Here is a 16,368-nt window from a genome sequence, read left to right as displayed (position 1 = left end):
TAGGTCAGTTATTTTTGCTGACTTGGCAGCAGGCCACACCATGTGGCCTGCTGCACCAAAAAGGCACCGTAAAAAATTACATATTTGAATTTTTTTTTAGATTAGTATTAAAATGCGGTTAAAGTTTAGACAAATTGTTAAATTAGATTAGACCAAATTAAATAATAAAAATTCAGATAAAATCAAATCAAACATTAAAAAAATTAGATCAAATTTACTTATTTTTATTTGTTTCAGGCGAAGAGAACAATTCCTGTGTGTGTTTTTTTTGCTACAACGGGTACAAACTTTAAAAAAGTAGGTTATTCTTAAATTTTCTAGTCACGGAATTAAATATGATGCATTTCTACTGTCGCATCAGAAATATTACATAGGAGAAAGGACAAATTAATGTTTAAGGGTTTTTTTACCTATGAAAATCAATTTTCCCACCCACTGCTCAGAGTGTGACATGACATTTAATTAATATATGAGTCATGCATTTATTTAAAGTCCTGTTAGGATTTTCTGCTACTCAGAGTTTTATTATGGCCTCTGTCTTTCTTTTTTTAAGTTGACCAATCCCATCTTCTTCTCTAGATTGACTCACCTTTGTCTTCACAATTTTTCTTTTTAATTTTTAAGTACGTACTGTTTTATATTTTTGCTTAATTTAAGAGCTGAAAAAGGTTACATATTTAATTAGTGTAACCAACATTATTAAGATGAAAGAATTGAATCTAGCTATTGTATATTTTAGTCATAGTTCTAGCTATACTAATTACTAAGGAGTATTTGAATTATATAATTGATAAGTTAGGGCTATCTAGAAAGAGTATATAATCTTTCCTGATCAATATTGTATAATACTCTCAATTTTCTATTTTGTATTTTCTCTTAGTAAACAATATGAAAGATTCAATTCATTTACACAATTAAAAAATTTAGTGTTACTAGTAACAAACAATTATACAATGACTAGTTTAATACCATCAACGTCTTATAGATCTATCTTGACCATATTAAAATTAATTGATATTATGATTTCTCCGTATCTTTGTCAATGTTTTTCCCTGCTAAACTTGAGACAAACATTCTCCTAAAGATGATTTAATTGCCACTAACATAATCTTGCATGAGTTTGAGCAACATTAAAATCACTTCGTTGTTTAGAGATAGTTATACATTGAACTATTCGCTTAGCTTATACAAAATAGTACTCCGTATTTTGGTTTTACACAAATGATGTTAATGACTTATTAGGTTTTTCAAAAGTTATACTTCGTATATGAGTAGTACACAAAGTGAGGTTTAGCTTGAATTGGGCTTAACTTAATTAAGTAACTAAGGGGTCGTTTGGTTCATACAAGATAAACGGAATGGAATGAAAGAGAATGGAATGAAAAACCATTCCATTTGCTATGTTGTTTGTTTACAAAAAAACAAAGAGAATTCAACCACCATTCTAAACACCACACCACCACCCCACCACCACCACCAATACAAACACAACACCTTCCCTTCTTTCACTTTTCCAGCCACCCCACCACCCCCTTGTCGACCCTATCTCACTCCTCCACAGCCTTTCTTTGCTCCTAAACCCTAACCTTCCTTCAATCTCCAGATTCTTCTGCCGATTATCAACTTCCTTCTTGAAATTCTAAAGCCGGGAGGTGGGGGAGGGGCGGAGAAGGGCGTGGTAGGGTGGCTCGGCTATGGGGTGACTGGAAAAGTGAGAAAGAGAGGGTGGTTGTGTGGTGAGGGAATATTTTCGGGGGAGATGGGGGTTTATCGGGGGCGTCGGTAGGCCGGTGAGGGGCATCGGTGGGTCAGGGAGGGGCGTCGGTAGGCGGCAGCGGGCCAGGGAGTAGCAGCGGTGGGCGGCTGGGTGGTGGAGGTAAGTGGTGAAGGTGGTGGCTAGTGGTGAAGTGGTGAAGGTGGTGGCTAGTGGTGAAGTGGTGGGTAAGGAAAGGGAATGCAAAAGGCTAGGGGGGATAGGGAATCAATTTGGAATAAAAATGGGTAAACTCAAAAATAAAAACGGTGAAAGGGAATGACAAAAATGGACAAACAAACAAGAACAAAGGGAATGATACCAATTCATTCCCTTTCCCTTTGATAATTAACCCTAACCAAACGGCCCCTAAATAAGTAATAAGGCATAGCAAGTAGCCTCATACTTCCACAGTTCCACATTCTCCTATGAGTCAAAGCTAAGGTTTTTCAATTATTGATAGACGAACTACATGATCATGAATATTATATACCAATCCTTAAACAATAAACTTTAGCAAACACTAGAGTTAATCAACTACCTTATTAGTTTCAGCTACTAACTTTTTCGTTTTGATTAACTTATCACTCTCAATCTTATTTCAGTTAGCATTGTCTAGCATAGCCAAAGTGTCTAGCCTTATTAGCCAGCCCCAATTTCCATTGATGGCTACCTTTCAAGATCTTATTCTTATCAAATTAAATCTTAAGCTCAAATTTTCCTTGATTGCACTTCATACATCACAAATAGTGAGAACTCAAGCCTAGTCATACCTTCAAGGTATGTTCAAATTTACTGAACTAAACTGAACTAATTGAAGTTGAATTGAACTGATTGGAACTGAACTAAACTAAATTGATTGGAGTTAAAATAATTGAACTGAACTGAACTAACCTGAATTGAAATTAAGTTGAAGTGAACAGGCCCTAACAACATTGACATGGCTTAGCAAATTCCTAGATCTCCATTGGAACCTCTCTCGATATAACCCAAGTACCCAACACATAAAAGGATAACATCAAGCAACCAACTAACCAAGGGTAGAAAGCTCAAGTTCTAGATACCAAGATTAATACTTTACATTACCAAGTAACAAAGTGAAAACTTGATCAAGTCATGATTCATTAGGGCACCAAACCCCTAACCCAAAAGGAGTTAGATATATAATTCCACTTAGCTTATCTAGATTATTGGATGAAATGTATTATTCTTTTTAGGTACATAAGCTTACGATAAAATGAAGTTTTTAATACGAGTAGCTCATCACAAACACACAACGTGATTACAAATATATTAGATAAACTACAAAGTACCACCGATACAATTTCTTTATAATCCGTTATTATTAAAATAACTATTTTCATTTACTTATAAAGAAAATTTTCTTTATAGTTTTCATTTTTTTTACTTGTATATGAAAACAACTACTTGAAGACCCAAAATAATGAATTAAAAATACAAACTTCAAAAAAAAAATAAAACTATAAGACCCAAATAGAAATTCATAGTTGAAGAAAGACTACGCGCTTCTAACACGCGTTGATCCATTGGTAAGAACATTAAACCATAAAATAATGATAAAATTAAAGTCACAAAAGAAATTAAAAGAAACAAAATAATATAATAATTCTTTTAATAAAACAGAAGGCTTTAATTTGTAATTTGATGTATATTTAAACTTTTAGAGGGGGATGGTGACTGCGTCTCTATCTTTCTCTCTCTAAAATAACTTTCTCTCTCCTCTTTTCCAGCTTAGCTTCTTCCTTTCCTTTCCTTTCTCTGTACTCTTAACCCCCTCCTCTAATATCTCCTCTATTTTAATTTTCTTTGTTTTTATTTTTCTTTTTATATAAACTTCGACTTCTGGAGCTCTCCTTTTCCTTTCTTCATAAAATATTCTTCAATCTTAAAAATAATCCCCAACCCACAAAAACAAACATTTTATTTTTTTAAAAAATAGAACTGTTCTTCTTCCATCTATCCTCTTGTCTAGGCTATTATAATTTTTTTTATAAGTTAAGTTTACTTTAATTTATTAAAATAAATTCAAGTCCTAGTACAATTAAGTTATTGTGTGTGTGTTATTGAATGCTGTTGTTGGAATGGCTGGCTTAGATTTAGGCACAGCGAATCGTTATGTTCATCAACTTCATCATCAAGGTCATCACCGGCCCGACCTCCACTTACAGCAGAGGTCGGACCCGTCTGAAGACGACGATAACAACAACAACAACAACAATATTGATCATGATGACCACGACCATCATGGGTTAGACCTAGTCAACGTTTCCGGGGGAGGCTCAGGGCAATCTGGCCCTGGAGACGTGGTAGGTCGTCGACCCAGGGGTAGACCCCCCGGGTCGAAGAATAAACCTAAACCTCCAGTAATAATAACTCGGGAGAGTGCTAACACTCTCCGAGCTCATATCCTGGAGGTAGCTAGTGGTTGTGATATATTCGACTGCGTTGCCTCCTACGCTCGTAGGAGACAACGCGGGATCTGTGTCCTCAGCGGAACTGGGACAGTTACAAATGTTAGTCTCCGCCAACCTGGGGGAGGAGGCGGGACTAGTGCTTCAGCTGTTGTTACACTACACGGTCGGTTCGAGATCCTTTCCCTCTCCGGCTCGTTCTTACCACCACCTGCCCCACCTGGAGCCACCAGCCTAACCATATTCTTGGCTGGTGGTCAGGGGCAGGTGGTTGGGGGGAACGTAGTTGGTGAGCTCGTAGCTGCAGGTCCCGTTATCGTCATTGCCGCCTCTTTCACCAACGTCGCTTACGAGCGGCTGCCGTTGGAAGAGGAAGAGTCAGCGACAGCAGCAGCAGGTGGTGGAGGTGGGGCCCTCCAGATGCAAACCGGACCAGCCGGTGGAAACGGGGCCCAGTTCCCAGACCCATCTTCAGGGTTACCTTTCTTAAATTTGCCTCTGAATATGCAAAACTGCCAGTTGCCGGTTGATGGATGGGCAGCTGCTAATAACAATTCAGCTGGTAGACCTCCATTTGGATAATACTACAAATTAATCAAACTGAAAACAGCAACATCAACAGCAGAAGCAGCTTGTGTTTTTTTTTTTTTTTCACCTTTTTTCTTTTTAGTTTAGAAAGTTGAATTAATTAGCTAGAGTACCTCAACTCAAACTCCATCCATTCCCAGCTATTTGATGTTGATGACAACAACAACAACGACGATGATGAATGATGATCAAACGGCTGTAAATTCTCGCCTTCGCAACGGCGACATTTGAAGGATCCATCAGCAGGTCAGCCAACAATAATAATAATCCATGGTACTATCATGTAACTCTTTGTACTTTTTTTTCTTGGAAGTAACTTCCCTTTTTTTTTTTCTTTGTATTTTGGAAATTCTGGAAATAGTGTCTCTCTTTCTTAAGCTCCATTTTTCTTGTATGTTTGATGAAGGAATCAGCTTGTTTGTTTATGTCTATCTTAATTATTATTATTTCAGTGAGAATTAAAAAGAAATTGATGTGTGAGGATTGTTGACACAGTTGTAGATGAATCTTAATTTCGATAATTAATATTCATACATACATGTTTTTCTTAAGATTATTTTTTAGCTAATTAATTAGTCTTTACCAATCCACAATCATCCATAACAAAATATATAATCCCTGTTCCTATTGTTAACTAACCCATATATATACATATATAACTTCATTATGTAATCATAGTATATAGTTTTTAATGAAATCTTGTATAGTTTAAGAACATGTTCCATCATATTATATACTACTATATGATGAATATTTGGGAAATGAAATCATTACAATTTACAAACATACATCATGTGCATCAACTTTAATTTTATTTTATATATTTTTTTTAAAATATTTGCATTGTTTTCAGGGAGAAGTAATAAATACTATAGTAGAGAGTTCTAAAAACAATGGGAAAACAAAATTGGGTTTACTTCTCAGTAAGAAGGATTCTTCTTGTCCTACCAAAAACATAAACATTCACAAGTTTTCACTAAAATTGTTAAGAATTATTTTCTGCTACTTAATTTTTCTCCTGTTTTTTCTACAATTTGGGAACTGTCAATTCTTCTAGAACTTCTGCCCCTCTTTTTTTTTATCCCATTTTTATTTTTATTTTTCTATTTATAATTGCCATTTTCTAGGCAAAGTAATAAAATTATACTTCTATTTTAAGGGGAAGACATAGGAGAAAAAATTTATTTTTGTTTACTCTTTCTAGCAAAAAATTTAGGGCTTTTTATAGTTATGTTTTGATTTTTGAAGCATGTGGTTTATATAATTCTTTGGACTCATATACACCCATAAATAAAATTGTACTCGCTCTGTCCTTAAATAATAGATCATCTTTATATGATTGAAAATTTCAATAATATGGGTTGAAAATTCGTGATTATCCATTACTGCGTAATAATTTGTATATTTTACAAAGCTAACCAACATTTAACTACATTATCGTTATGTGTTGACTTAATTATATTGGATCTATTTTATAGATGTAAGGTACTTTAATTTGAAGTTTTCTGTGATTTTCGTGAATTAATTAACTACTTCAAGTGTTTTCAATCTAGCTGCTTTACAGGTTCTGGATATATACTTGAAATATAAAATATTTTTTGTTATAATGAATTAGATTTAGTACAATCAATATAATTTATGTTTACATGGATGCTTAATTATATATAGATTACTACAGTAGAACATTATCTGATCTTTCAGCTTACTATTTTGATACTATTTTATAGGGAAGTTCTATAAATATATATTAATATGATCTTATTTTTTTTTTAAAAAGAATTATCTTATTTTAATTTTCTTCTAATTCCACCTTTTTGTTTTTAAATGGCAGCACCATTTGATAATAAAGTGTCATATTGTATAATACTAGTACTTATAAATTTCATACTTAATTATTAAGAAGTAGCTAATGCTTAATATGTCTTCCCTATAAAATAATTTCAATCTTTGCCCTATATTTTTTTTGGTGTTTCCATCCATTGATTCAAAAGACTAATTTAAAACAATGGTTTCACGAATTTAATTACATATTTATATCCAAGTTGCCGTCGGATGCGCTAACATGAGGGATTGAGGGAGTTGTTTATTAACTAGCTCCTTTGCCCTTAGCTCCACATCCATGCTAATTGTCAGTTAATTATTTATTAATTATCTTGTTCATCAACTAATCCAGCCAATGTATGGCCGAAACGAATAAACAACATGTCTCTCCGGTATCTCCGATCGATGAAATCGAGTCAATTAGCCAAGAGTAAACTTCCAAAGCAAACCATTAATTTAGCTCAATATATTAAGAAAGCTTTTGCTTATGGTTACAAATAATTGACATTTAACACCTTAACTATAATTATTTATGGATGAACTTTACCTTTTGTTTGGTTACATTGATTGTGAAATGACCTAATTTATTTATTAAATATATTGTTGTAATAAGGTCGATTGTAATGTTCTGATTATATGTAGTGAATATGGAAGTATGATGTATGTCATGGATGAATTAACGTTATCCATAACCTTAATGTGGTTTTTTAATAGAAATTTGTGATCTTACGTATGATCAATCATACAAATTAAGATTCCATAAGATTTCTTTGATGAAATATATGTTTTTATGTATGATATCAAAGTCCACTGAATTAAAGTAGGTTAGAGTTCAATGCTAGGGTAAGCAATGCAAGGGATATATAACTCAAAGCTAGGGACAATATATAATGGAGCAATCTTTTGAATAGATGTGATGTGATTGTGTATTTTTGTCATTTATATATGTTGGAATCATGTACGATGTATTATATCATCAAATGCATCCATATACTGTGTACCTTTGTTTAGCTAGACTAATATCAACACAACAATTAATTTTGGATGGGGAGAGCGAGTTTGATTATGTATTATAGAAGTACGTATCTTGAACTAAATCAACGTATATCAAACTATGTGATTAACATGCCAATGATCTTGACTAAGATAAGGCAATATATATGTTGTGCGTGCTCAATGTTTTTTCCCTAGCTAACATATAAATAAATATTCAATAAGTACAAATGAAGTTTCACAAACTACGAAGTATAACATATATTTCCTTCGTTATTTTTTACTTGACTTACTTTGACTTTTACACTATTCACCACCCCTCTTTTGAAGGAAAATTATATTTATGTTGGATCTTTTAAAATTCTTCTCAATAAAGTACAATATATAAATAAACAACTTCTTCCTAACAAGAGTAAAACATCGTTGATATTAAGATCTTTGCATTTATAATAGCCTCAAGAAATACTTTTCTACTGTCAAACAAACAAAAAAAAAAAAAAAAGCTTTGCTAAGCTCATGTGATTTAACAGATGATCATATTAGATTAAATCTTGTGAAAAGACATGCATATATTATCTCACCCTCTTAATTAGGCAGTCTTAATAATTTATTATGCTTTATGGTACGGTCAAGCTGCAAATTTCTCAGGTGTGGATATTGAAGTTTTATAATTTTAATTTTCTCCCTACCAACTACAAATTGTTCTCTTGTTCGAATCCAATCTTTTGTTTCAAACCGTCGATAAGAAGATATCAAAAGCATATAAATGTGCGTTTCGACTTCTATTGCGGATATATTTTCCGAGATATTAGAGTATGTTTGATAGAGTTTGTTTATGGTAAATATGTTTATCTTTTGACTGTTTCCTAATTCTAGGTTACCAAAGATAAGGTAACTCTAGGAATAGTTTGTACTCTATATATTGTTTTTCCGTGATTTATGAGAATTAAGCCGAGTATTCACAAAGTTTAGCATGGTATCGGATCGGAGCATTCTCAAAGTTTATCAAATTATGTAGTTCGTACTCTATATATTGTTTTTCCATGATTAATGAGAATTAAGCTGAGTATTCACAAAGTTTAGCAAATTCCTCTTAGAAATGTCATTTGAAAAAACTTATAATAAGTTAATGAGCTCCCTAATAACTCCCTAAGTATGTTTTAGTACATGCAAAAGTAAACACAGGAAGCATAATATTCATCACAAGCAATGCAAGGAGAAAGGAGGGGCGATATCTAGACCTATAGATATTGTAGGTTTCAAATTAGAAGACAAGATCTAATTACTTAGTTATAATATCATTGTAATGTATATTATATAATAGATTTTGGTTTAAAGATTCAATCAATTGACCACATTTGTACACTTTCACTCTTTCAGAAGGATTAGGTTTCTTTCAAAATTTGGATTAAAGTGATGATGGCTTTGCTTCATTAGAGGAAAAAGAACAAATTAAAACTTAATTAAAATCTTAAGAATATAACTAGGCTAAAAGAGTGAGATGATAATAATTTTAATTGAATGGCTGTTTGATTGATACCTTGATAGTATTGCACGGAAGTAAAGCATGGTAATGAGTTATTTCAAACTTTGATGTGTAAACACAATTCCGATATACTACTACTTACCATATAAGCCGTGGCGCCGTGCACAAGTGTTTTCAAAAATAGGTTTGCTATCTTTAAGTTCTTAAAATAGAATTCATAGAGGATTTAGGCATCTATATATAGTAGCCAAAACCAATACATTTAATTATTTGAAAGTTTGTTGAGATTTGCTTTGGTGAATTTGGGCTCTTTATTTCCTTGCTTTTGCACCAAATCATAATACAAAGTGGTAATTTACTTGGGACTTTCACGAAAATAATAAGCTAATGTTGTTATAGATTTCATGACCATTACCCGTTACATCTATATAAATTTGTTCCACTAATTTATTTTTAATAAAATGATACATGAATATCTTAATAAATGGACCATACTATAATTATATAAAATCTGTTGACCTAGTGATTCAATTTTCTTAAATTTTATTTGGTTGTTAAAGCTAAATATAACTTATTAGTGAAATAATGTAAAATGATGATGAGAGAGAGAGAGAGAGATGTAAAATGATTATTGGAAGGTAAAGTGGAATTAAGAAAAGGTAGTTAGGACATTAAGATATTAGCTTACCAACTTCAAATATGATAAAGCAAAGAAACAACGAATAATGAAAGGCAAACTTGGAATAGAGAATATGTTGACTAAGTGTTGTGTTCTTACAATATTAGATTAAGACATCTATTATATGCATGTTTACACACATTATTTAGACAATAATAATAATAATGCTGTTATGTTTATCCAAGTTATCAACAAGTAAACTTATATAATGGTTATACCAAGAAACATCTAAAACTATGTATTATACTAATATAAATAATAAAATTAATATAAGGAGGAGTCATGTTCATCATGAGCTACATAAGCTAGCTAATGAAATTTTAGCAACTCCGATCCTCCAACCTAAACTTTATGCAAAACATGTTTAATTATACACTAAATATCATTGTGTACAGTAAATGATGATGTTGGCAACAATAATGAAGCCAACTTGTAATTAAGACCCCTTTAATTTAATTTATACTTTTTTTTTTTGCTTTTTGTTAATGGACTTCCTCAATTGATGAACTAAATTAAAGTTACAAATCACAATATTTTTTTAATTCTCCTAACCCCTTTTCGCGGTTAAGATCTTCTCATTTGCATTTTGCATGATGCATACCTTTTGACTATTAATATTATCGATCTGTTAACTAATATACGAAAAATATAAATTAAAACAAATTTTAATAAAATCCCGCATAGTAAATAGAAATAGAAATATGAATACATAGTAAATAGAAATATGCTAATGAGATGAGAAATTAAAGTAACGTAAACTAACATATGGTCACCATTTTCTAGTAACATAACAAAGTATATATAATTAAATGAAAAGTTTAGTTATCATGTCTCATAAAAGGCTTGGTGAGAGTACAATTGATGTAACCAGGTTATGTCAATCAAACAGTAGGCATCATGGTATGATGAGAATGATTAGTACATTTTTTACGATATTCATTATGATCATGAGCTAGTATAAAGCGTGAGTAGTAGTATTGAAGAAGCTTCTAATTAATTGAGAGACATAAATTAAAGAACTTAACTTTCTCTGCATTTGAGAGGAATAAGAACAACATGCTAACTCTACTTGTACTTCAATCTTTCCTTCATTCTTATAGCTTTTTTGGTACTTCTTTTCTAGGGCATATACCTTAAAATCGCCTTTCTTATTCATTGGGGGAGTTGGGTGGCAACCTAGTATGACATGGTAGTTTAAGAGTGTAGACCGATCATCGAATCATTTTGGTCTTCAGAAAGCTATTATTAATAGTGATGTAAAAAAGATTCGATCATAAGCCTTAGCTTGTACATTTGTTATTTATTAAGATCGAGTTTAGGCATGATTAGCAAAATTAGTTTTTGTGCATGCTAAATATGACAACCTATTTATTGTAGAATTGAAGCTATTAGATCTTTTACTCTTGTATAGTGAGATACTGGCTGTTAAAGGTTAATCAATTGCCAAAGTCATTTGATGTATATATACTTATTTAGGTTAGTTTTTGCACAACGTACACTAAATGTTGAAATAGTAATTAAAGCTAAATATAATACACCGTAGCTTTTACTAACCACTGCTTTAAAGCTAGCTAGTTATATTAATTTTTTTTTTTTACATTGAAACGTGAATGTAATACCCTTCACTACTATATCGAACAACGCGCGCTATTAGTGTCTACTGTCTAACACGCTCTTGACCAACTAAGTTAGTTAACATGCGTTAAAACTATCATATGAAGCAACTAGAGTTGCAGCTAGAGCCTAAATAGGGTCTCTCACCCTGATAACTATTGTGCAGAGTTTAGAGTTAAGTAGAGTTCAAGGTCGAACCACAAAACTCTCCAATTTCATCTATGAAATCTACACACTATTAACACAAAAAGTGTAATAACTAACAACATAAATAAACACAACCACTCCCAAAAACCTAGCTATAAGCGTTTTCTGTAGATGAAAGTAGAGGTGTCAAAATCACACCAACCCAACCCAACCCAACCCGACCGGATTTGATCCAAAACCGACCCAAAAATACCCGATTAAGATTTGGACTCGCGTGGACATAATAATTTAACCCAACCCAACATAACAATTTAACTCAACTTTAAAAATTAACCCGACCCGATCCGATCATTATAAGTTCACAAATCACAACACATGGTAAAGTAACGAATCCATGCTAGTTACGTTTCAAAGACAGTAATGGACTTGGGCTTAATTACATGTAAAAAAAAAATACATATAATATAAGTTAAAGCAGTCTTGGATAAAGGTTCAAAAAGAATATAACTAGGAGCCCAAATATATGAAGGTCATGAGGGTTTGAGATACATAGGGCCTTAGCCCAACATAAAGCCCACTAATGGAAGTTCCTACTTTTTTTCACATGACAGAAAATGGAAATGCCATTGTTACTTGTTAGGACGAAAATTCATAAAGGCTTTAGGATGTAAATATTACATACAATTGGAAATTTTTGTAAGGGAATATCTATATGTTTATTTTCGTCTTCTTTTGCAGGTTATTTTTAATATGGATCTCGTGGGATATTGTTACATTTTACTTATACGAAACTAAGTTTATACGCTATAGTCGATGTGTTTATTGTCGATAGAGTGTAGACACATGTTAAATTGCAAAAATACACGTGTATGTTTATCTCTTTAAATAAATAATATTTTTATATTGTGTAAGTTAATAAAAAAAAAAAAAGGTTAAATAACGGTGAACTCTTATGGGACGTATATAAACATAATATTACCTCAACTATGTATTGTTTTCCAAACAATATGATTTTATTTTTGTTATCAAATTGAATGTATCCAAATAGTACTTGGTACATTGATAAAGTGCATTCTAAAATTTTTTTGTAGCTAAGCGTTTGTATCCCAATTCTTTCTATTCTTTAGTTACAAACAAACAACGACAAATTTAGGATTCGTTTGACATCGCTGTGGTTTTCTGTTTTTTAAAATAATATGATATATGCCATATAATGAATTAAAAATTAGTTAAACTTGTTAAAGTCATGATAATTTTGAAAACTGACAACAAAAAAGTGGAAACTCCTTTTTCCTTGTTTTCTGTTTTTGGTTTTTTATTTTTTTTTAAAAAAAAATAGAAAACTGAAAACAAAAAATAATGCCAAACAAAATCTTAGCTTTCAAGCCGTCATTGTGAATGAGCATAAGGGTCGGTTTTAGGAATTTTTTTCGGTATATTTTAGGTGAAATGTTTATTTATACGGCTGAGTTTCTTATTACGTATTGTCTATTTGTTTGAGTGTGTGAAAGTATGTATTTTTAAATCAATGAAACAATGACCAATTGTAAGTATGAAATGTCTAATGGACAACCCATAAGGAAAATAAATAACTACTTAAATTCTATCACATGACGAAGCTTAATACTTATATTAGTACTATCCTTATATCATAATATTTTAAGAACGGAGGGATCGGATTAATTTTAAAATAAATAATAAAATATACTAAAATTCCAAATACTCAATACTTGTTTTTATTTGATCACTAGGTATACACAATTATGACAAGAAATATTAATCACAAGTGATTCAATAATATTCTCAAGATTAATAAAACTTGAGATTAAACCTGCCTACCCCAAGTTAAGTAGTTAAGTATATATCATACAAGTATATCCATATAGTTAATCTACATACATATATATATTAATAATCTTGAGCATAAAATTCTATAATCTCCTTAACATTAAGCTTTAAAAAAGAGGAGCAATCATTATACATCAACCAAAGCATATGCTCAAACAATAAAGCATCCACATCAACAAAAATCACCCTTTTTGTTGTTATAATACCATCCATATAATTCTTCAACTCCCTCTTATTATCCTTATGATCATGTTTATGATGATGACCTTGCATAGCCAACTCGATCAAAACTCGAAACGGGCTCTCTTTTAACACAAATGGATCCACCAAGAATTGCCTTCTTTCTCTTCCAACCACCACCGTGACCAAATCACCATTGGATAGAGTAGCATCATCATCCAAGGACCGGTAGCCTAGTCTCGAGCTCGAGTACCTCCCGGAGCATCTCCTCACTAGAACCGAAACTGGCATAACCAAGCAGTCCATAATATCGATCGAGGACAAGGAAAGATGATGCTAAATTTTAAGATTAAAGGATAACTACTATATGTAGGTTCGTGCATTGATAGAGAATATACGCAGATATATAGTAATGATGAAGAATAGGTAGTGGTGGTGTATATGGTAATGAAGGAGTCAAATGACCAAAAGTGGTGTATTTATGTACATTGTGAAAGTAGTTTGCTTGTTGGATTGAATGATTTAAACGCGGGAGAGAAAATGACATATTGAGGTGCTAGTGTGCTACAAATTGGCCTACCAACGGTTAGTATAATGACTAAATATATGTGTGATGCTGTGTTCCGCGTGTGACCTTGGATATGCAATGCAACTGTATAACACCGTGTCTACAAATTATTCGGTTATTTTATATTTCATAGAGTATATAAACCGATCTTGGGCTTTAACTATAAGATTAATCTTTTAGTTGAGTTAGTCCTTTAATATATGGTATTAGAGCCAATGTGATACAAAGGTCACATCCCCTCACATGAGATGAGAGTCCAATGGGCTTAAGTGTGGATGTAGCATAGGCTTTATCATACCCAACGTTTAATATTCTAATTTAAAAGGAGGGGTGGATGAGATTCGAACACATGACATTTGTGTCATGTTGGCTCTGCTACCATGTTAAAAGACCAAATCAACCAAAAATTTAAGCTGATGGTTGAAGCACAATATCGGTTTATATACTTTATCAATATTCTTGTTTGAAATTTTTATGAGTAATGTAATTAGAATAAAAACTTTCTGAAACTAAATGAATACATACAGAGTTGTAAATATGTTTAATTTGTCTCGATATATAGATTTAAAAAACTATTTATAATTACATATTTAAAAATATCTATGCTTAGAAAAAGTGTATTATATGATATACACACACACACACAAAAAAAAAAAAAATGTAAGTAGGAATAACTAAAAGAAACGAGGAATACAATGATTTGTTTTTCAATTTTGTGTTTGGTACATGTACTAGGACATTAGGTCACTTCCAAGAAAAGAGTCGTTGTAGAAATTGCTAGATAATGGAAGGTACTACTCCATATGAATGATATGAATGATATTCCTTTTCAGACGTCGCATTTTCAACCAAAGTTAGTTGTTTTTTTTTTTCGTTTGGTTGGTTATGAAACAGGTATGTATTGATGAAGAAACTCTTAAGAGTAGACTACGGTAGCTCTAAGAGGAGCGGTAACTTTCACTAACCTCTTGGAGAAGTTAAATAATGGCCCAAGGCTGTGATTTCTTGAAGAATTTGTAGTAGTGGGTACATCACGGGATCTAATTGAGGCGTTACATAATATTTAAAAATAGTCTACTAGTCATTTAAATACTAGTTTATAAGAGTAGATGATTTTAATTTGCTAAGTTGTCTTTCGTGATCTTGTAAGACATATAAATATCAACAGTTGTCAACCTTATCGGTTTAGAAAAATTCCAAAATGTTTCAAATTCAAAGGTATGTTAAATAAGGTGCTTTATACATACTTAACATAGTTCATTTTCAAGAAGGTAATGGAAAGAAACCTACTTCCAAAAGGGTAGAGGAGAAAAACCTTCCAAAATTAATACTAGTAGAAAACATGGTCCATCAAGGTGTTTCCTTATCCACGAATAGACAATCTCATACGTATGACGTTACTCATCAATATAAAGTATTATTGTATTTTATACATGCATTTTTGGCATGCTTAAATATAATACAACTCCTAATTAAAGTATAAGCTAACTAATTGTCCACATTGATGATTTTGGTAGGTTAGGTGGTAAGGCATTTTCCATACCCTGTCTCAAATTAAATCTTCATAAAAACCCTCTTCGCTATACAGTTTTAGATTATAAACTCTTAGACACAGGTTAGACAAATCGTTTTTGAACTATCGATCCCACATTCCCACCTTGCTATAGATATGGTTGAGTTGATTGTTACATACTTCGTATAATGGTCAATTAATCATGGTGCACCTCAACCATAAATTGAGTTGGCTTGATAATGCATGTCAATGTCACACTTTAGGCACTTAGCTTGAGACAAACAAGCTAAGCAAAGCTAAGGTAGTTGATAAATCACCAACTAACATACAAATACTAATATTGTTATTGTACGCGTTATGACAGCTTAGCCGACCAAGGTCACCAACGAACCCCAATTATCATCAAATTATCTGTTAATTAAGTAGGTATTATGTAAGGTCAAAATATATATATTTATCTGTTCTTGAGTTTAAATTTACCTCAAGTTAAGCTTCATCTTGACCTTCGTATATCTTTTCATGATTTCTCTATGTTCAAACAAATAAGCTGACTTGTTCCTTTCTATATTTATATTCTACTTCACAGTTTGGTACATAAATATACGTTGATTCTAAGCTAAAATTAGGAATAATTTGACAGTGTTCACAACAGAAAGGAGAAAAAACAATCAGATTTGCATGGTCTCCTCAATTTGTTTTTTCATTTTCAATAGTAGCATTTTAAATTTTAATGATTATCAATGTAA

The 16,368-nt window shown here is 32.0% G+C and overlaps 1 protein-coding gene and 1 pseudogene across 1 annotated transcript; one reads left to right on the top strand and one right to left on the bottom strand.

Moving 5' to 3' along the window:
- Positions 1 to 3,550: 3,550 nt before the first annotated feature.
- On the top strand, positions 3,551 to 5,385 carry LOC145569386 (AT-hook motif nuclear-localized protein 23 pseudogene; annotated as a pseudogene).
- An 8,036-nt stretch (positions 5,386 to 13,421) lies between these two features.
- On the bottom strand, positions 13,422 to 13,847 carry LOC145566970 (uncharacterized). The gene has a single exon (XM_081626217.1). It carries the CDS (start codon positions 13,845 to 13,847, stop codon positions 13,422 to 13,424), a length of 426 nt encoding a protein of 141 aa, XP_081482343.1.
- Between the last annotated feature and the right edge of the window lie 2,521 nt (positions 13,848 to 16,368).

Source organism: Chenopodium album, chromosome 11, assembly GCF_948465745.1.
Source record: "Chenopodium album chromosome 11, dcCheAlbu1.1, whole genome shotgun sequence".
Lineage (NCBI taxonomy): Eukaryota > Viridiplantae > Streptophyta > Magnoliopsida > Caryophyllales > Amaranthaceae > Chenopodium > Chenopodium album.
This window is presented reverse-complemented; position numbering and strand designations above follow the sequence as displayed.

What these genes read in the sequence shown, in the direction of transcription:
- LOC145566970 (XM_081626217.1), bottom strand. Translation starts at nt 13,847, where the DNA reads ATGGACTGCTTGGTTATGCCAGTTTCGGTTCTAGTGAGGAGATGCTCC.